Below are 22,737 nucleotides of genomic sequence, written 5' to 3' on the forward strand. Positions count from 1 at the left end.
ACACACACACAAACTTTCTTTTTGAGCTAAATCACTGTCTCGCTTAGAGCAGCTGCAGCCTGACCTGAGCAGGATTAATTAACCCAGAAATGTGCTTTGGACAAAACTTGGATCCTCAAACCACAAATTGGTGGTGGAGATGAAAAAGCAGAACATTACTTAAACATGTGAGGCAGCAAAGAGTCAAATGAGTTTAAAGATTTACGAAGGTAAAAATAATGATTTACATGTACGTTCAGAACACAACTTTCATCTTAATGTGACTTGGCTCATATTTTTCTCTGCTGTTCTGTGGATTGAGAAAGAACATTTTTCTGTCAAGATGGAGTCCACAGCTCTGTGAGGATGTACTTTGGCACAGAGGAGCTTTGAGCTACATGTTAACATGATCACAACGACAGTGCTGACACTGATTTTTAGCAGGTATACTGTTAATACATGTTCACCAACAGACGTTCCTAATCAGTACCTATCAGTAACACATGGGACAGCTGATACATGAAGGTGAGTACAAAGCTTGATCAAAATCTGTTATTGAAATGTTTTGCCGAAAACCACAAATCTCAACCTCGTGGTGGTGCGAGGGAACAACTGAGGGGCTCACAGAACTCATCGTGGTTCATTCCCTGGGCACCATGACTGTCTCTACATTTTATGGCAAACTACTGAAAACAGGGCTCCTGTGGACCCTTAAACAGTCTGAAAGGGCATTTATTTCATTTTAAGGCTGCTATGCACTAAAATGTCTTAAATCAATCTCAATAAGTCTCAAAATGGGAAGTTATGATATTTTATTTTGAAGGTTGTGCTGTAAAATTAGAAAGTAATTGCGAACATGGATAAACTGATTTGGTGGTCATAGGTCAAGGTCACTGTGACCTTGCATCTATCTCATTCTTTTGAGCATTATATCTCAAGAGGGCCTTGAGGGAATTTTCTCAAACTTGGTACAAATGTCCACTTGGACTCAAGGATGACCAGATTAAAATTTGGTGGTTGAAGGTCAAAGGTCAAGGTCACCGTGACCCCACAAAACATGTCTTTGGCGACAACTTAAGTATTCATCTGCTAATTCTGACAAAATTTGACACAAATGTCTGATTGGCTAAAACAATGATGCACTGACATTTTATAGGTCAAAGGTCAGCTTCACTGTGACATCATAATGTCCTGTAAAAATACTTTTCTGGCCATATTTCAACATCATATCTCAGAAGCAGACGGGGAGACATTTGATCAGATACTGAATTAGTGACACTGATCTTGAAACTGTGGTGTTTGTATAAATCTTCCGTGCTGCTGAAGGGAAAATGTATGTGAAGTATCTGTGTTTTCACTGACATGATTGTAAGGTTGCAGCGGTATACCAGTTTCAGGGTAAACCATGATATGAAGGTTGAAGATTATCAGACTGTGAACATTTGCTTATCTACGATATTGGGGGAAAAAAGCAGCTGAATGCAGAATTTCACCTTTATTGTAGTTGTTTTCAAAAGAGAGACATTCTTCCATTTAAGAATATTTTCTAAGATGCTTATCGTACTGTGAAAATCTCCTATCTTCGCCCTCATAAACTCTAAATGCCACGTGACTGGTTGGCGGAGACATAAAATCTTATGGCGGTAATTCTAGTTTTTTAAATAATTCACCTAATGCCTCTCTTGTCAACACCAGGCAGATCAGGAAAGCAGAACCAACAACATTCATATTTTGTTTCTGGCTGGGATGCTCAGAGCAGAGAGTCCACTGTCCGCTAGCTAGCTGTTACTGTGCACTGGATGACATGGGAAAGTGCAATGAATGAAAATGTAAACCGGCATAATTATGATTTCTTAACTTTTTAAAATCAGAATGTTGCATCCTCATGTTTTATGTAATGTGCTTATTGACTTTTAGATCTGACACGCCGCTGATCTACAAAGCCGTCCCCAGCTGGTTTGTTCGAGTGGAGCACATGGTGGAGAAACTACTGGACAACAACAGCAAATGCTACTGGTAAGCTGTTTTCTGCGACAGGTGGTAACTGTCTTGCTGCTAAGTGACAGAGTGAACTGACAGCAATGAGCACCATGTGGTCTAAAATACTTCAAGACAGGACAGACAGCAGTCACAGTCCCAAAACAATTGCAGTTGCGATTCTGCAGGACCATATCAAGTTGTTCATTGCAGTCATGGGCCAGTCTTGGCAGGACAGCTGTGTATCAATCTTAAATGTGAAGATATGGGATTGAATCTGCAAGGTGTTACAGGACATTTTCTCTGTCTGTCATTAAGTAGGGTTAAAATCCTCATCAAAGCATAGTATTATGATGCACACGGGACTGATGTTTTATAGAAAACATTAGCGTGATGATGCTAATTTTAAAGGCAGAACGTGGAGCAAAAGTAAGCGTCAGCATGATAGCATTGCTAAGTGGTATTACCCCTGGTGCTCCCAGTGCTCTTTTCTGAGCCACAGTAGCTGCCTCTGGTAATGGGACTGTCAAACTGAGATGAATGACTAGCCGCTAGGAAGGTGAAGACGCACAGAGACCGGCACAAACGCACACACTACTGTAAAGGCTGTATTGCTTATCTGAGGAGCACAAGTGTTGTACCATGTCCCTATGTATGTTAAAGTCATTTACAGTTTGTTATAGAGTGTGATTCTGAATTTAAACATTTTACTTTAAAAAAATACCAAAAAAAGCAGTTGCTGATCAAATTCCTAATCGATTAATTGACTAATTGTTTCAGTTCTAGAATGGAACGCAAAAAAAATGTAGTAATCAACTTTTACTGAATAGTCTATCAATAATAAGAATAATCGAGTGAGACATACCTTTGCTTTATTAAGGGCAATAGTAAATATACTAAAGAGAAAATAAGACAGGTCTCGTAAGGGAAATTACTGTTTTAATCTTTTTTTTTATTGCTTAAATTGCACACAGTAATTGGGCTCCATTGCTACTTACACCACCTAATATTTTGCTTTTTGGGGTATTTTATGCATCACTGTAAGGGAGTAGGTGTGTATCTGTGCGAGTGACTGTCATAATAATAACATGAATGAAGCTCAGGCATTCACAAATTGACCGTAGCGTTTTATTTTCTGTCGTTGTGTCCCCAAGCTAGCTCAGCTTTGCGCAAAAAAATAAACACAGAAAATCAAATGCTGCAGTCAGTTCATGAAGTCCTAACCAGCCACCATATTGATTTACGCTCTTAAAAGGGAAACTTAACCATTTTTCAACCAGCTTTGTGTAGTATGCGCAGATGAGCTCCCTGCTCATGCGCCTGCAGGGGTCCCTGGGTTTGGCATCATCTGGTGGACTTTTGCAGGCAGAGTGACAGGGAGCTCCAAGTGCTGGCAGCCCAGAGAGAGGCTGAGCATTGTTTACTTGCATTTAACATTACCGTCCACGTTCCAACAACACAGAGCTGGTTGAAAATTGGCATAATTCACCATAATTAACGTGCGTTCTTAACAGCCCATGAATTTGAGAATCCTAGGATCACAAAGGAATGACCCGCCTTACTCTGCCTCTGAATGGCTTACCCTGACATTATTACTCTTACCCTAACTAGTCCCACTCCTCTAACCTTAACCTAAACAATCCAACCAGTGAAGGAAGCGAGAACTAGAGCGGATTATTTCTCACTATCCTAGGATTGGCAAATGTGCCGACAGGCCATCTCAACTAGCAGTCATTTTAATTTCTGTTAAATGGTAACGTTACCTTGTGTTGGGTCACGTTCTGTTGTTTTTTTCTTGCCTTTCTCTTCGCCCCTTGTTATTTTTTCTCTCTTCCTCCTTTTTGCAATCCACACCATCTAATCAGATCATCTGTTTTTAGGTGTGTTCTTCATGCCACCTGTCCACAGCCTAAGTGCATTGTGCCACAGTAATACTAATGCTTGCAAAACACAATGCGCTGTAAATAGTGAGTTGCTCGAGCTTCTTGAGGAATCGTTTCAGTCCTAGAAATTTAAGATATCTGTAGACATGATGAAACATTTATATTGACTGTGTGTTTGAAGAATCACTGTAAATTCATTATGATTTTTAATGATAAATTTAGCGGTTCTGCTTTCCTCCCTGTGTCTGTGTGGCTGCACACTGAGGGTAATGCTCTTAAGCAGCTCTCTAATTAAGCCTATTCTCCAACCTTAATCATTTGATTTTGGTAAAAGAAGGGTTTTTTCTCTTTGATTAGACTCCACTTTTATACTCGCGTCTGTCTGTCGATGAGGGTTGCCTGCTCATCAGCATCTTGAAAAAGTAGAATCCTTGAAAAGCTCAGTACCTCCTATATGAAGCTGCTGTTAGCTGATGAGAGACTTAAAAGAATCCTTCAGAAAGCAAATTGCTAGTTAAATATTCTCAGAATGATTTGTTCATTTTATGTCTTACCTCAAATGGTGCAGTGGGCAGACTCAGGCAAAGTATATATTGAGCAAGTTCAGACTGATTTCTCCAGATGTCTGTCTGTCTGAATAAATTACGGAGTGAATTAACGAGCACTTGCAAGGGGAACTGGTCTCTTTTGCGGCTCAAGGTGCAAGACTCTCAGTCACTGGCACCTGATTTCAGAACATAGTTTCTCGACCATAAGTGAGGAGAAAATGTGGAGTTGAGTGACTGGTCCTAGAATGACTCAGGTTGAATTAGGCAGGAATCAGACATGACATTTCTTTTCTTTTTCTTTTTGTCTGTCTCTTTGATTTAAACCCAACTGTTTGCCAAGCCACATTGATATTCTGAGTAATTTCTGAAACAATGGGTTCTCGCTTTCAGACAGTGGTAGACAAAAGCAGGCTTTTCATTTCTATTCGGCATCTGTCAGTTCTGTCAGGTGAAATAACAATGACAATGACGCCAGCAGATTTGAGAAAGCGAGTTAGCCAGACATGTCAAAGGAACAGTTCACCTCAAAATAAAAAAAAAGCATATTTTTTTCTCTTACCTGCAGTGCTATTTATCAATCTAGATTGTTTTGTTATGAGTTGTCGACTGTTGGAGATAGCTGTAGAGATGTCTGCCTTCTCTCAAATATAATGGTACTAGATGGCACTTGGCTTGTGGGGCCTAGGGTGCTTTCACACCTGCCCTGTTTAGTTTTGTTCAATCGAGCTCAAGTTCATTTGCTCCCTAAGTGCAGTTCCTTCGGGCAGGTGTGAACACAGCAATCGCACTCGGGTGCACTAAAACAATTGGACTGAGACCTTCTTGCAGAGGTGGTCTAGGTCCGGTTACAAACAAACTCTGGTGCGTTTCATTTGTGGTGAGAACGTGTTTCGACCTCGATCTGAACCAACTGCAGTCACATGACACATTGTTTGGGTTAAACATGAGCATGTTACAGTCCTGGAGGATTATTAATGTGCACCTCCTCCTCTACTGCCTTAATATGCACATTCAGCACATCCAATGCATCAGAACATTGTTTTCTAGTTGGAGCCGTGCCTCGTTTTCAAACTGTATGGTTTGACTAAAATGAACAATGACAGCAATATAGCCCACGATGAGCAGCGCTAAAATCAACCTGCGTAGTTGTCCCTCCATTGTGACATTAGAAAGTGTCACATTTATCTTGCAACTGTACTCTTCTTCAACGTTTTGTTTAATTCCTGGATTTTTCCCACATGGAAATTCTGACCAATCAAGAGCAGGTTTCTCGCGCAGGCATTTGATCTGGTCCGCTTGTAAATGCTGCCGTGAGAACATGAACCAACTCTAGGCAATTACGCAACAATTATGCAAAAAAAATGCATCTGAAAAACTCAACAGCAGTGTCTCCCCTCAGAAATCATGACCTGGTTACTCAAGATAATCCACAGACCTTGTTGTGAGCGGTTTCATGTAGGAATTATTTTCTCTCTACCAGTCTACACCAACCAACAGAATCACCGCACAGAAGGAAGCGTGCATCTACTGCTAGCTCACCTAGCACCCCTGAGTTAGCTAACGTTAAAGCTCAGCCAAGGAGGACACCTTTAATTTTTTACATTTCGCACTGTCATGAGCACGAGCCTCTCGTCCATGAATAGATGCATGCTTTTTTCTACAGGATAATAAGGTTGGCTGGTGTAGTTTGATAGAGAAAACAAATTGTTCCTACATAAACTGCTCCGAACAAGATCTGTGTATTATCTAGAGAAGGCAGACATCTCTACAACTGATATCTCCAACGCTCAGCAGCTCACACTAAATTAATCTAGATTGATTAACATCACTACAGGTAAGGGGAGAAATATGCATTTTTTATTTTGGGGTGAACTGTCCCTTTAGCATTTGCAGTTACCATCAAAGCAGGCAAAACAAAACTTAAACCAGTATATTAGTGCAGGTTGAAAAAAGAAACCAGCAACCAAACTCCTCATGGTAAAGGTGTCACTGTCACTACAGTCCCATGCACGCTGCTTCAACATGTGGATTAATCCAAAGCTCGACAGACCAGTTGTGCATAACCACGGTTACTAAGCCATGATTGGACAGTCACTGTTTAAGAGGAGGCGTTTAGAGAACAGGCAGTTCCCCGACAAGTTGCACGTTGTCCTCTTTTTTTTTCCCTTCCCTCTGTTTTTCTCATCCTCCTTACCTATTTTTCCATCATGCACACGCTCAATCGGTCCTGACCACAACCTCTGTCCCTCCGTCTCCCTCTTGTATCCATCCCTAGCGTCTCTGACTTAGAATAGAAGCCTGTACATGTTAAATGGCTCTTCTGTGCATCTCAAGCACAAGACAGCACACTTTAAATTCTACATTTAGCATGAAGCAGGAGTGGGAGGGCGAGGGGTGGAGGAGTGTTTGAGGGGGGCTGGTGAGCAGCAGCAGGAGGAAAAAAAAATCATTAAATTGATATATTAGGGGCCTAAATAGAAATGCCTCCTACAAATGGGAATTGATGAACTCGTTGCTTAGCGCGTGGATCCTGACGACGATTTATACCCCCCCGCTCTGTTCTCCCGAGCAACACGGCCTGGCACAGCCAGAGAGTGGGGGACAGAAAAAAATGAGAGGAAGAGATTGCGAGATAGTGGATTAAAGCTCGAAATCGGTTGAGGCGAAACAGGAAAAAGGGAGAGCAGAAAAGGGGTGCAGAGGAGGAGGATGCCTTGAAGGGAATGTTAACCTTTGCAGTTGAGCTTCATAAAGAGAGCGGAGCAGTTTATTTTTAGGGCTAAAATGAGGAAGACGAGCAAAATGAGCCAACTCACTAGGAAAAGAGAATGATAATGGACATTTTAACAATGCTTGTCTTATTTTGAGAATATGTATTGCACAATTAACAGGGAGGTTGTTTAATGTCTTAAAAAGCATTGGATTTAAAATAAAGCCTTGAAAGGTATTTCAAAAATCTTAAATTGAATTCAAAAAAATATTTTCTCTTGCTTGCCGTAGGCAGTAAGGTTAGTTACAATACGGTTTTGTATCTGATTGTGGGCTGTTTGCAAACATTACACACTCATAAACTGTAAGTGGGATTGTTTTGACAGTGGAATGTGAGCGCAGGAGGCTGTATAATCTTTTTAGTTTCAGACTTGTAGTGAACACTGTCACTATTAACCAGAAACAGTAGCTAAGAAGCTCATCGTCTCATGTGGGCAAGTGTAGATTTAAAATAACAAATTTAATTAACTTTTATTTCACTCGGAGTAAAAGACTCATTAAGATTTAAGATCTCTTTTTCAAGAGTGTTCTGGCGAAGACAGCCACCAGCACAAATGACATAGCTGCAGTTTTAAAACAAACATATAAAACAATTCAAAAATGAAAACAATAACAAATCACAACATTTTAAGATATCAAAACATACTTCAACACTCAAAACATCTACAGCTAGATATACACGCTTCCAAGTCATTTGAATTTGAAGGAGTACGATTGCTTCCCCTCTCCACTCTCCCGCTGCTTAGCTTTCACATTAGTAATGTTTCGTACTTGAGTACACTTGCGTCATCATCTGCGTGACATTTTCGGTGTGCTACAGTATAGAAAAGGGCGGCCGAACAGACACTGCTGCCCCAGGGTCCGTCATCAGCTTGGACTGGCAGGACAGCAAGGCCAAGATCTTCTCCTGGTTGGGGAGAAGCCGCTGCTGTTGGCTGCAGAGCTCTCCGCCTCCTGCTGCATCTGGTTCTGTCCATGGCAAGCTGCGCTGCCATGTGATATAGAGGCATCAGTATTAAATTGAGACAGTTTTAGAATCTGCTGAAACTTCTTGTAGTTGCGTTAAATAGCCAACCACTTCCATGTATTGGTGCAGTTGGTGTTCACGCCTAATGTGTATCTTACCAGAGTACACAGCGGTACTCGAGACTTCCTTTTCAAGTGGACTGAGAAAGGGATCAGCTTACTGTGCCCAGGGACAGTACACAGTCTTCACACCAACAGGAACCTCCAGGGCTGAAAAATGAAGCCAATGCCCAAGTGCCAAAAACTGCAGTACCTCACATGGGCACTTGAGGCTGGCTTCAGAAGCAAGTCATTCCTCATAGACCCCCCATGTTAAAATGATCAACCTTACAGCAGAAATAAAAGTCCACAGACCAATGGATGACATCACCGCAGCTTATTTTATACAGTCTATAGTTCACATTAATCAAACAAACTGGACTTTAGGGCCAAGTCTACTTGGATCTGAGGCCCAGGTCTCTGATATGAAAGCCCTCTCAACGTATCCAATGAAACCAACTCTTGAAGCTTCAGATAATGTTGCAACCAGTTTAAAGTTTTATTTGCACAAAACAAAGCACCAGAAATACCACAAAAACAGAAGAACAAGTTGTGCAGGTGAGATTTAAGAAACCCTCCGGGGCTTATAAGGAATCTCACCTCAATAAACATAATAAGCAAACACATACGTCAAGTAATCTAGAAAAGTAAACAAACAAGCAACAAAGAGTCAATAAGCAAACATAAAATAAGCAACGTAAATCAAGCAAAATTATAAAGATTAAATGATAAATTATAACATAGATCTGATTTCAAGCAACTCAATGAACCCAAATGAATAAATCATTTTCAGTTGGTTAACTCATCTGTCACTGCCCATGTATCCAGTTATGCTGCTTATCCTAATCCAGGTTGTGTTAATGTAAATAGGAATTGTTATATACTGCTTGTTAGTAAATAATTCTTGGCCATATTATTCCTGCTGGTTTGCTATTTTATTTTCACACTTTGGACGGAATGACTGTTAAATTGGATTCTATGTGGTGCTGAAAAGGTCTTTAAAAGTCTCAGATTTAACTTGATGAACCCTGAAGAAAGCCTGATTAAATGGTTTCTAGAAGTGGTAGTTGTAAAAGGCTGTTAAATGAGGTTTAAAAATGACCGCAGTGTTCTTGTTGTGTCATCTCAAGCCGAAGTAGACCACCATCCTACCATCCTTGAAAAATCTTCTTGGTTAAAATCGTGTTACACACCATAATCTCTCTTTCTCTGCAGGGTTCCAGAGTTTGTGCGTGAGAAGCGTTTCGGAAACTGGCTGAGAGACGCACGAGACTGGGCGATTTCCAGGAACCGCTACTGGGGCACCCCAATCCCTCTCTGGGTCAGCGACGACTTTGAGGAGGTCAGGAAAACACACAAATGCACACTTGTTATGTTTTAATAGAGTACTTAATGCCTCTAATGTGTCCTTGTGCTCTGCGGAGATCATACAATTTGTCTGTGTCATGACCAAATACCAAGACAGTTAGTCTTTTCTCTGGGTTGGCAGCGCTCACAAATCAATCTGGGCTAAGCATGAGAGGGCATAATTGAAAAGTTGAACTCTCCATAACTCTCACTTTTATTTACCATAGAAATGAGTTTTGGGGGGAAAAATGTCTTGTGTCTCTCCAAAGGAAGATTGGTCCGCTGCGAGGGTACAGAAATCCAACTCCTCTCATAAATTGGCAGGGTGGAAATTTCTTCTTGCTGACCTCTTTTTGACACTCACATAATTTAGCATATCTGGCCCTTTTTCATGTGTGTGGGGGCTTGTGTAGGAGAGACTCTCTGGCACGGCAGAGTGAGGTGACCATGGTGTCAAACCAGAGTGTAGCGTGACTCCGTGCTGCAAGTCAGAGTCAGCTCCCCTCAGGCACCATTACCGAGTGCCTCCGTAAACTCAACACATGAATGATTCATTAATGTAAACAGCAAATAAACACGAACCAAAATGTGTTTGGTTTCTCTTCATGCCAGTTAAGGCGACTTCAAAAGGTCTGCAAGACAAACAGCGATCGGGGGGAGGAAAGGAAGGAAGACATGGAAAATAAGGGGAGGGAGAGGGGACGGAATAAATTAGCCAGGGTTGAAAATGAGGAAGTGAAATGCACGAGAATGGGGAGGAAAAAGATGAAAAGAGGTAGGAGGAAAATGAATGAAAAAGAAGACAGTGGAGAAGCCAGCCAAACTGTATAAATGTTGATCTGGTTATCGATGTTCGTTGCCAAACCAGGCTGACCGTGTGAAGTAGACTGAACTGAATAGAGATGTCAGAATTGGGTTGTTTGAGCTTTTGAAAAATGAAGTGTTGGTCCCCTGGCTGAAAGAGGGACAGCCAGCGACCTGCTTGCTGGAAATAGCATTGTGACTGTTTCCAGAACACTCACGCTCCCTGGTGCCTCTTTCACACACCCCTCAGCGGCAAATCACACACCCAACACTAAAGCTGTAAGCGAGTGTGTCTGTCTAAGTGTGTGTGTTTCTCTCTGTGTGGTGGTATGATTTCTCCCTCTCAGTATTGTTTCTTCTTCTTCTCTCATGCTCTCTCTGTTCCTGTCTTTTCTGGATATGTTTCTTTTATTCCGTCTTCCTTTGTATATGACGGCGGTGTATCAGGCTGTATCTGGGCCATGATACCTGGCACTGTGGTAAAACTGGAGCACAGCCTACAGGTTAACTCTCTGAGGAGACCAGATAACACACTTTACCATACTTTGTAAGGTAAAGTTACTCGGCAAGTGTGTTGAAGTAGGCCTACTTTTAAGTTGTGCTGTATTGTGATGATTTATATCAGGATTATAGAAGAGAAGAGGGTTAGCACTGATGGTAATTCGGGTACAATTTGCTTCAGTTCCTGTGAGTTTTATGCTCTGCCTCTTGCCAAGCATTACATGGAAAACCGTTCATCTGTTACCAATTTTAGCCAACATAAACACTTAACATCAACCAGTCATCTTGATACAGGCTGCAATATTTTTGATTTGTCGTTGATAAAATGTCAGATGTGGAACAGAAAGGTGATGTGATGTTTTCAAATGGCTTTTTATTTGACCAACAGTCCAATGATGGAAAAGAGAGAAAAACAGCAAATCCTCACATTTAAAAAGTTGAAATCAGCAAATGTTTGGTGTTTTTCCTTTTGATTTACACAATTAATTCATTATTAAAAATGTTTGTGGTTAATTTTCTTTTACATCAATTAAGTTTATTGAGTTATGGGCTGCTACTACATAATTTCAAAGGAATATTCACTCTAAAACTGAAGTTTTTTTCAGGCACAGATAAAAACACCCTTTTTTTGGGGGGTCTTTTTTCTTCATTTGATCTGACCGAGCACATCAATACTGAAGCTTATACCTTTCAGCTCATCCCCCAAGTGTTATGAGACCATGATTATGTATAAAGACCTTGTAGTTGCTGACATGTACTCTGTAAATATAGGAAAATTTCTAGCAAGGAACTTAGAAAGAGGAGCGATGACGGAGAGGCTAAGCAACTTATCATTTCAGCAGTAATTGTTGATTTATGCACTCAGGAGATTTGTAACTGTGAATGTGTTGCTCACTCAAACCGTACTGTGTGTGTTTGTGTGCTGTGTGTGTGCGCGTCCATCAGGTGGTGTGTATAGGGTCCATGGCTGAACTGGAGGAACTGTCCGGAGTCAAAGTAACTGATCTGCATCGAGAGAAGTGAGTCACTGATCCAAGACAGAGGTTATCAACCATGTACATGTGATGATACGTTTATGATATGGTGTCTGTGCTCATATGTGTGTCAGCCCGCTGTCTATCTAAAGTGACCTGTCTGTCTGAACCCGACGTGTGCCGTGGAACACAGATCACTTTACCGTTCCGCTCTTCATCCGCTAATTACCTTTAATCACGTTCATGGGGTTGGGCATCTTCAATTGATGAGGGAGAACGAGGTCACCTTTGTTCTGCTCCTGTATTTGGGCTGTGTGTTTACAGTGTGCCTGAGCAGGTCTGGAAAAGTAATGAAAATGATTTTACCAGTAGAGGAATAAAATAAAGTAATCTAATTAAAGAATAACTAATTATCTCTGCAGAAGTTTATCAGATGTTTAAAACAGGGTTTGAAAAGTGTACAGTGGTTTGAACTTTACTAAATACAGATGATGTGTCTCTATTAACTCAATGGCAGACAGTTGCATCACTGGTTTGAAGTGGCCAGCTCCCAGAGATAATGGCTCTGCCCTCATTGCGAACATTTTAGCAAAAATCTTAATAACACACCACAAAATGATGTATTAAACTACTCAAAATGTACTCAGCAGTGCACTTCTGTTTGGAAAATTCCTGCTTAACACTCTCCTCTCCTCTCCTCAATAGGCCCAGGAGCAGAGCTCTTTAGAGCAGCAGAATGCTGCAGCAGAGCAGCTTTAGTGGCAAACAGCAGATTAATTACTAAAGGGGTAATCTGCAGTTTATAGGCCTGAGTGCTAATAATTCTAGAAGTGTGTAGCACATTGTTGCTGGAGGATAAGAGAAAGTAAATGGGCTTTATCACCTTCCTGTGGATATGTGATGTGAATATTTAGTTGTTGTTTTTGTGGTAATTTCCCCAGAATAGACACTCTTACAGCTGCCATCATCAAAAAAATGAGCACGCAAGTTTGCAACAGAAGTGGTGTTTTGCCCCAGCCATCCAGACGAGTTAGCAAGCTTTAAACATGGAATTGAAACTGTTACCAGTATCAAAATGATTGGTTGTTGAGTATGTTAGGATCAATATTACAGCGGACTCATCTTCTACAGATTTCTGACAAGATCACGAATGTTTCAGAGCAACAGGTGTTTAGGTGGAAGGTTTATCAGTTGGTATTAGTGTAAGGGAGGGTGAGCACCATTGCAGCTAAACAAATTACAAAAGACAGAGTTTAATACCACAGTCACCCCTTTTTCCCTTGTTCTCCTTCAACCAACCCACATTCCCCTCCCCCATTTACATGATGCACCAAATCAGTATATATAAGGCAGAATAGAAGATGGGGAATAAAATATAAAACAAAAAAACAAGCACAGCACAACCACCTCATTCCTTACCACTCCCACCCCTTGTTGCCCAGGAAAGCCACGACTACTAATGACATAACCAACAGCATTCAGACCAAAAAAAAACAGTTACATGACTGTGTGGATTTCCTCCATTATCCATATTGAATCCACAGAAATAGCCAAGAGTGTAGAGTGACCATGTGAACTGGTGACTCAGTTAAATGGTTGCTCCTAGTGACAGCAGCTGTTAAAAGCACCGAAAGATCATGGACATGGTAAATGGTAAATGGACTGCTCTTGTATAGCGCTTTTCTAGTCTTCCGACCACTCAAAGCGCTATTTATACAAGTCACATTCACCCATTCACTCACATATTCACACACTGGTGGCCGAGGCTACCATACAAGGTGCCACCTACTACTCAGTAACCATTCACACAGCCATCAGGAGCAATTTGGAGTTCAGTATCTTGCCCAAGGATACTTCGACATGCATAATGGTGTAGCCAGGGATCAAACAACCCACTGTATGACCTTGTAAAAGCCCTCAGTTTTACTTAAATCAATTTTAAATACATAACTCATTTGTTTGTATAATCTACGCTGACCAATTTCATAAGTTACCACAATTCATGTTTTAGATCAAAATTCTGCCAGATCGCGCTCATTTTGCAAGAGGACATCTCTCCAATTTCCCACCGTGCTCTTTTAAAACTCCAGTCTAGTTGTGCATTACCGTAGAGAGGGGGACTGCTGTCTGACGGCTCTGTAGCACCCACTAGTGGCAGGCGGCTGCATGACAGTTAAGCGGCTTTGTACATGAATAAAACACTAATTGGTTTAACTGACTAATATTTCTGGTGCTGACTAGCGAGGGGGTGGACGTTTAATAGTTGAGTCGTTTAATTACGCACATTCCTAAGTCATACCACGGTATACCTCAATACCTCTGTATTGCTACAACCCTAATTCCCTGTCAGGACCTAACATTAGTTTTCTGGTTTTGTTATTTATAACCCAATCCTCATACATGGTGGTTTTGTGTCTTTGTCTTTTGCTATGCAGAATAGCACATGGACTTGAAAGCTGGTCAACATTTGTCAAAGTGAATTTGTTTAGGTAGCGTTCGTGATCTTTGGAGGTTAATGCCCTTGTATGGCTTGACAAGCTTTTGCACTCAAATGTACATTGTATTTTTCATACATCTCTGTTTACAAAGTGTAGAAGGATCTGTACAACTAAGGGAACTTTGCATACATATGAATTTAATCTAAATTTAATAGGCAGTTCATACACGCTGACATTTTGCACCTACTGCTGCCAGGTTCATCCTGTTTTCCTCAGCTTATGTAACTTCACTAAAGAAACAATGATTTTGTTCATGGGCTGAATTTGAGTCGGTATATGGAGTAAATTAATCCATATCCTTGTGTCTGAAACTTATGACCCAAAGCAATAACAGAGCTTATTTTGGTGGGTGTCAGCACAACGTTAGCACCACTGTTCTTTTCTTAAACCTCGCTCCCAGTGGTGAAAGATTAGAAAATCGTTGTTCTGTACTGCAGCCAAAAAGCCTATAGAGCCATGGATCAACCACATAGTGTACAAATGTTTAAAAAGTTCCCCGTGGCCACGATAAAACCTAAAATAAAACCAAACTGATTAAAATTGTTATTGCTGTTATTAGTCTCAACAGTTCTACCTCCTTCGTCTTTCTTTCCATCCTTCTGTTTACACTTTATCTGCACAGCATCGACAGTATCACCATCCCGTCACGGTGTGGTAAGGGCGTGCTGCGGAGGGTCACGGAGGTGTTTGACTGCTGGTTTGAGAGCGGCAGCATGCCCTACGCCCAGGCCCACTACCCCTTTGAAAACAGGAAGGAGTTTGAGGACACGTTCCCAGCAGACTTCATCGCCGAAGGCATCGACCAGACGAGGGGATGGTAAGCTGTGGATGAATGGATAGACAGAAAGAGGCTGACAGATGAGGAACAGAGACATTGAGACCTTCCCTGCTGAGTTCATAGAGGGAACTGACAAGAGCAGAGCAGAGCATGAATGGATGGATACAGATAAAATCAGGCAGATGAGCTCCTCAAAGACTTGATAATTTTTTAACTAAATGGAAAAGTATCAAATCACAGCAAATGACTGAATAAAATGGATAGATTAGTTAAGTAAATTAGTTTTTCACCAGACCTACCTCATAGAGGAAATGAATTGTAATGTTTCAGTCCTGCCTGTTAGTGTGACCTTGTGTACTATACTTTTTTTTTTTTTCTACTATAGGTTCTACACGCTCTTGGTGCTCTCCACAGCGCTGTTTGGCAAACCACCCTTCAAGAATGTCATCGTCAACGGATTGGTACTCGCCAGGTTAGCCCTTTGACTTATTAACAAACCCCTCCTCCTCATCTTTCTTTGATTTGCTTTTAAAATTCCTTTTCATTTAAGAATAACGCTGTTGTTATTATATATGTGTTATCAAATAGAAAACCATATAGCAGAATGAACAGCTCATCTCCACTTTCTCCCACTGTACAAAAGTGAAGCCAAAATATCCTGCATAGGGTTGCCGCTATCTTGCACTGATGACATCATTTGGAGACTAAGTGTGCACATTAGAGATCTCCACGGTATCAAGTTTCCACCCATACATCTGTCTGACCAATTGCGAGTAGCGTCATGAATCTGATTTGGCACACACACACACACACAGCTGTCAATCATGACGCCAACTCCAAGCCTCTTGGATGAGAGGCGAAACATCTTCAAGAAACTCAAGCAAGTCCAGTTGCCTACAATATAGCGCTTATGATTACCATGACCTGGGTTACTGAGAATTTTCACCGACATGACGCCAACTCCTCTTATAGCATCAAATAACTAATTAAAACCAAACACTAGAAAATACATCAGTATGATAAGAACTACCTTAAGAGCCAGAAACCATCTTTGGGAAAAAGTTATTTGACATGTACTTTGATTTTTTTATCTGGCCCATGTCCTAGCCGCTAACATGAAGGGGCAGGGTTTATGACCTGTACTGCAGCCAGCCACCAGGGGGCAATCAAGATGTGTTGGCTTCACTTTTTGGGAGCTGTCATGTCGTCCATCTTTATTATGCAGTGTCCGATCCATAGCAACAGTTAGTGGTCGATCAGTGTGGGTGTTTCAGTTGCTGATGTTGACTTTTAGAAAGCAGTGTGGCCGATGCATCTGCCAAAATGCAACAATTTTATAATGATAACAAGTAAGGCACAAAATTGCTGAACTAAAATGAACATTTATTTAAAGCTGTTTTCCTTTGCTCTCTTTCTTTGAATAAAGAAAAATGTGTCAACATAATAAATCTCCACAGGTAATTAAAAAGCTCAACTTAAAAAAACCCTATGATGAAAAATGAAGTTTGGTTCACTTATCTATGGCATTTATATACAAGTAAAATATTTTGTGCTGTTTCCTACAGTAGGAGAGGGGCGGGCTTAAGCGACTCAGTTACTGTCCATCACTCGAGACTACTGTGTACATTCGGTAAACAAATCATTTAGTGAATTTTAGCCCTGCAAATGAAACATGTTCGCTCACAACTGATTGAAAGCTCATTTGAACGGACTGAGAAATGAACGCACGGTTTCAGACATTCCTTATTATAATGAGCACAGGCATCAGCCGATGTCGATTACATCAAACTAGCATTAATCGTCCTGATTAATCAGTCAACCGATTGATTCGTTTACCACTAACAACAATGTTTCTTTAGTTACTCGCCTATTTCCCATTCAGGCTTTGGATACACAGCCAGTACTCAATACCACTATCCATATTGGATTTTGTCTTTAATGGGATTTGTTGACAGTAAAAAAATACAGCATTTCATCCTGTCAGTCAGTTTCAAACACATTTCTGAGTGATTTCCTTCAGACATTATTTTGCCTTTTATCCCTCCACTAATCCACTGTTTGCCCTCCTCTTTACAACTATTTTATATTCATTTTCTCCTCCCTTCCTCACCTGCCCATTCATCTCCTAGTATTTCTGCTGCTTCTCATGATCAGTGTGGTATGTGCGCTGTAACATTTAGCGCTTAGAGCTGCTCTACAATAGGGCTATTTGTCCCCGGCCCCAGGGCCTAAATGCAGCACTGTGCTCATAGGCCTGCTGACCTGGAAGGACTTGGCTAATTTGAATACCAAGTACATGGTTTCTAACATACAGTTTTGTGCATGCATGCATGTGTGTGTGTGCATTAATGCCTTTGCTTGTCTCATTCCCGCAGCGATGGACAGAAGATGAGCAAGCGCAAGAAGAACTACCCAGATCCAGGACTGATAGTGCAGAACTATGGAGCCGATGCCCTCAGGTCAGCTCTGTGCTTGAATGTGAATGACTGTGTGTGATTCTGAAGCATGAATGCCTGTGTGCCGGTGGCACGGTTCTGTGTGTTAACCTACCGTATGTTATTAGCAGGCATGGCTTTAAAAGGTTTGAATTGCTGTCCACTCTTAACTAGGCTTGTTCTTTGTCCTACAAACGATTCAGACACTCTCACGCATACTGTACATACACATTCAGACACACGTTTCTCCTCATACATTCGCTCCTTCGCCCTGAGCGGTGAGAGTGCCATGGCCATATGGCTTAATGAATAAAGCACTATGCAGTTGCGCCATATGCTCACGTATATACGGATGAAGAGTGAGCTGCAGAGATAAAGAGAGAATGCAGGCTGTTTCCCTTTAAAGCTCCCATTTACGAAATGTCTCTTTTGTGCCTTAAAACCTTACTCACAATACAGTATATTTTATTTTAAGGTAAAGTGAGCTCCATATATAGCTGCCACTTAGCTAGAAGCTGAACTAGTGAAAGACTGAAATTAAGACTGTTTTTGTTTAAGTATTGTCAGTGTCAACCGTCTGTCTGTGTGTTGGCTCATTTTAAGGTGCCCAAAAGTATTTAACCAACTGATGGTCCTGTCTATTCTGCATTTTATTTCAAATGTATCTTTAATAGCTTCTGCTATTAAAATTGCTCTGGGCCTATTTCATGAAGTTGCATCATGTTAGCTTGCTTCCAGAATCATCATCAAAACCTTTTCTTACCACTCTAACCCAGTGTGCCGATGCCTGCCACAGACTATTATATTGATGTGGATTATTCTGAATATCTGTCATTGTCATGTCAACGGTGTCTTTATTTGGCTCTAATGAAGAGAAGAGATTATTTAGCCCTGAGATGCTGTTGGTAAAATTAGGTTTTTGGCCCCAGAAATTTGTGCAGAACATATTCAAGGTGGACATTTAGCCTAATTGGTAAAGCTAATCCAATCCAGATTCATCTGACAGCTGAATAGCTTTGCTTTAGGCAAATACAGCCGGCCTTACAGCTTTTCTTTAACAGATTTTGATAAGTGTTTTTATGTTGACCATATAAAGAGTCGTGTTTGCCTCAGACTGTTGAGGCAAGAAGTTTTGAACAGGATTTTACCAGCCTCTACGCATCTGCATGAGCAACATACTGAAGTTCAAATGCTGCTTTAAACCTACAGCGGCACTTTAGAGGCATGTTGTACCTGTTAAATGTCAAACAAATGACGAAGTGACCTTTTTTAAGCCGAGAGCAGCTTTTCTTGCTTTGCTCGCTGATGTATGCTGTCTGCATCTGCTAGATGCAGTTTCAACAAATGATGTGGTTCACTCCCTTATAACGCTGTGCATGGTTTGCTTGCATGCAAGGATGTGTGTTGGTTCTGGTTTTTAACAGATCTCAATTGGACAGCTGACAAACGCAGACTTCAGTGGTTGACAGTTTTAAAAGGAATGCAGTTGCATCAGGCTTTATGTAGCTGATATTGAAATAAACCCTGACTGAACCAAATACCGTCAAAGTCTTGCATAGTTACTTGGGACATCTTTATCATTATGAGAGAAATCAATATAAACAAATAGTCATTTGTTACATTGCAAAAGTTTACACTTTATTAAACCCCGTTTCCAACAAACACTTTTGGTATGGTACCTTTGTAACCAAAAGTAAACCTTCAGACATGGTACCTAGCTTTTCCACCACAAGCAGTACTCTTTCATGTGGGCGGGGTTGTTGTCACTCACTGCTCCGTCCAGCACTCACTGTATTTCCTTTTTACCAGTGACACAGATGGAAGTCTGCACGTCCTTTATCGTCCACAGAACAGGGTTGCATGCCGACATTTTCAGAACAAAACAGAACAGGCTGCAGTGAGAGTCTCTCTCAATGAGATATTTAAAAATAGCGTGTTTGTGCATTTAGTTCTTCTAAGGCAAGCTCAGAGGTTTAGTGTTGCCGGAGCCCACGGGTAAGATGCTCACATGAGCTTCAAATCCAGCCACAACTCAGCCCTGAGCAGAGTGACCGTCAGCTATTGACCAGTCAACAGACTGCAGTGTTCACAGCAACAGAGGGGGGACCAAAAATGGGGACAGTACGGTTCCATTGGTACCATCCACAACTTTTCACGGTGGAAACAGAAAAAAAGTGTTACAGAACTGAACAGTACCATACTGCTTGGTGGAAACAGGGCTTTAGTTTGCAAAATTTTGAGTGTAGCTTCAGTGTGTGTAGACCACCGCTTTCTATGTACCATACTTGAATCAAGCCGCTAAAAACATTTCATGGCTTATATGCACTGGCTGAGATGTCATTCCAAATGATTTATCATGCATATTCTTTTTTTAAATGGACCTGCAACTAATGATTATTTTCATTATCAATTAATGTGCGATTTTATTTTCTAGATTACTTGTTTGGTCTATAAAATGGCAGAAAATACTGAAAAGTGTCCATCCCATTTGCTTAAAGTCCAAGGTGATGTCTTTAAATGTCTTGTTTTGTTGGTCCAAAACCAAAAAGATATTAAGTTTAATATGATTTAAAACAGAGAAAAGCAGGAAATCTCCATATTTGAGACGTTGGAAACACCTTTTCTGCCATTTTTGCACGAAAAATTGGCAATTAGTTTTCAATCAACTAATTGGTCAACCAATGTTTGCAGCCATGAAGTATAAAAACCTGCCAATCTTAATGTTTATTTACCAAAGTAACAGCTGTTTTGCTGTTACTTTGGTAAATAAAGATACCATACCAAAAGTGTTTGTTGGAAACGGGGTTTAATAAACTGTAAACTTAACATAGCAGTCATAATCATGACATGTTTTCACTGTAGGTTATATGTAATTTTGTTTTACTTTTGTTTAAATTGGCAGTCTTGGTGCAAACTTTGTATTCCCACAACACTTACGGTTATGGTTCTCTCTACCTTCCTGTATAGTGCATTTAAAGTAGCTTCGGTGAATGTTTATCTGGGGCAACACTGCTCAGTTTTGCAGTTTATTTCAACTAACACTTTGTTTTTTTATATCTCCCTGTCTCCTCAGTACAAACACACACTTCATTTGTGTAGGACCACTTACACAAACAGCCTCACTCACTCATACACATCTGCACACACATTCAAGTTATTACCTGTGCACACACTGTATGCTCTCACTCACTCATAATCTGTCCTGCCACATTAACAAGCTCCTTCACTCTCTCTCTTTGTAGGCTGTACCTCATCAACTCTCCTGTAGTGAGAGCAGAGAACCTGCGCTTCAAAGAGGAGGGCGTGCGAGACGTGTTGAAGGATGTCTTCCTGCCGTGGTATAATGCCTATCGCTTCCTGGTGCAGAACGTACAAAGGTTACAGAAGGTAATGAACAGAATAAAAAGGTCATTACTTTCACATTTCCCACTATGTTCCTTTAGCTGTTCAGTGTCTAAAAACCACAGCAGTGCTTGACAGTACAGCAGTTTGTTTGCCATTAAATAATGTTGCACCGCTATGTGATTGGCTAACTGATTGCTGGGTATTTGGGTTCCGTCTGAAGAAATCTAAGCACAGAACATTTTTCCATAGTCTCTACCCTGTACAATAAAAGTGTTCTGTGAGAGAATGTTTTAAAAAGAAGTGATAATGTTGCTTTAGCAGGCTGATTCTCCACAAAGGGTAGGTTTTCAATCACTGTCTGTGACCACTTTTACATCTGCAAACCAGCAGGAAGATAATTAAGTAAATGTAAACATACCAAAAGTGCCACCATAGAATGAATAAAATAATACATGTTGTTACTGTGACATCACCCATTGGTTTGTAGACTCCCATTTTGGCTTTTTGGCAGTCGCCATCTTTGATTTTTGGAGCCAGGAGTGACCATATTTGGACAAGAGGGTGGAGATAACCCTAACGCTAGCTGCTAGCTTGGTTAGCACAGTGTAATTACAACTAGCTATAGTTACCTGTGATAATGCTAATGCTAATTTTTATAGCGAAGAACAGGCTTAAAACCATTAAGACACAATGTACTTGCCTGAAAAAATGAACATTTGACTCTTTGGGGTTTCTTTTCATACAAACAAACACTGAACAAGACATTTTTAGTCGACCAAAATGTTTAAGTTAACTTTCATGAACTGAATGACACTCACCTGCCCTTTATTATGCATAACTTTAAGCCTTAATAATGTAAACGGGTGAGTTTATACAGTTGTCACAAAGGGGGAAATTAGCTATAGAGACCAAAACCATTTTCTGTACCAGGCTGTAAACATATTTATTTCTGCTCTAAAGTTGGCCCTTTTAATATGGGTGTCTATGGGGATTGACTCGCTTTTGGAGCCAGCCTGAAGTGGCCATTCCACGTCGGCTCCATTTTTCAGCCCTGGAGGTTGCCTCTTGGTTGCCACCTACAGATGAAGAACATAATATTTGCTGCCGTTTGAGCTACCTGCACCACCTGCAGGCGATCAATGTTACAGCTGTCGTTCGTATTTAACGTGTGGCTGTAAAATGCCGAATGTTAGCGTCAACTGCAACATATCCAATTTGAGTCTTTTGTTGTATGTCACTCCCATATCCCTCTCCCCTCGTTTCTTACATCTGTGTGCAGTCAAGTGATAAATACTAATAAAAGCGTAAAATATTCCCTCTGAAATGCCAGACATTATTTTTGAACATCATATAAATCAAATTACATTTTATTTCCCTTTATGAAGGTGAATGACCAGTCTTAACATCAAGCTATTTCAGCTACTTGACCATCAGGCAAGGGAGCCTCTGTGACAATTGTTTGTCAGCTTGTTTTCAACTGAATAACAGATGAAATAAAAACAGAGAAAAGTACTGTTACACAGAAGTGTAAAGTTTAAAATATGTCAAACATCAATACTCTCTCACAAACTCAGCGACAGTAAAAACTAGAAAAAGATTTAGTCATAACACATTTGCCTGCAGGTGGCAGACTGATAAAAAATTTCTTTCTTTGCCCGTAGATGGCTCAAATCAGAATTTCTTTATGTGCAGGTTCAAACTGCTATGACTTTTCTTTTTTATATTCTTGCGTATATATGGTACAGATTTCAGCCTTTTCACATCAGTGATGTTGTGTGTCCTTGTAACTGGACATTTGTGTTCATGCTTTTTTGTGTGTCTGTATTAATTTGTC

The 22,737-nt window shown here is 40.7% G+C and overlaps 1 protein-coding gene across 1 annotated transcript in view; it reads left to right on the forward strand.

Moving 5' to 3' along the window:
• iars1 (isoleucyl-tRNA synthetase 1) overlaps positions 1-22,737 on the forward strand; it is an 89,724-nt gene that overhangs the window by 33,153 nt on the left and 33,834 nt on the right. Inside the window, exons 13-19 of the mRNA XM_049576466.1 lie at positions 1,897-1,995; positions 9,437-9,563; positions 11,819-11,892; positions 14,968-15,162; positions 15,509-15,595; positions 17,499-17,582; positions 20,801-20,945. Coding sequence (XP_049432423.1) covers positions 1,897-1,995; positions 9,437-9,563; positions 11,819-11,892; positions 14,968-15,162; positions 15,509-15,595; positions 17,499-17,582; positions 20,801-20,945 — 811 coding nt within the window. The remainder of the gene's footprint in view (positions 1-1,896; positions 1,996-9,436; positions 9,564-11,818; positions 11,893-14,967; positions 15,163-15,508; positions 15,596-17,498; positions 17,583-20,800; positions 20,946-22,737) is intronic.

Source organism: Epinephelus fuscoguttatus, linkage group LG1, assembly GCF_011397635.1.
Source record: "Epinephelus fuscoguttatus linkage group LG1, E.fuscoguttatus.final_Chr_v1".
NCBI classification, from domain to species: domain Eukaryota; kingdom Metazoa; phylum Chordata; class Actinopteri; order Perciformes; family Serranidae; genus Epinephelus; species Epinephelus fuscoguttatus.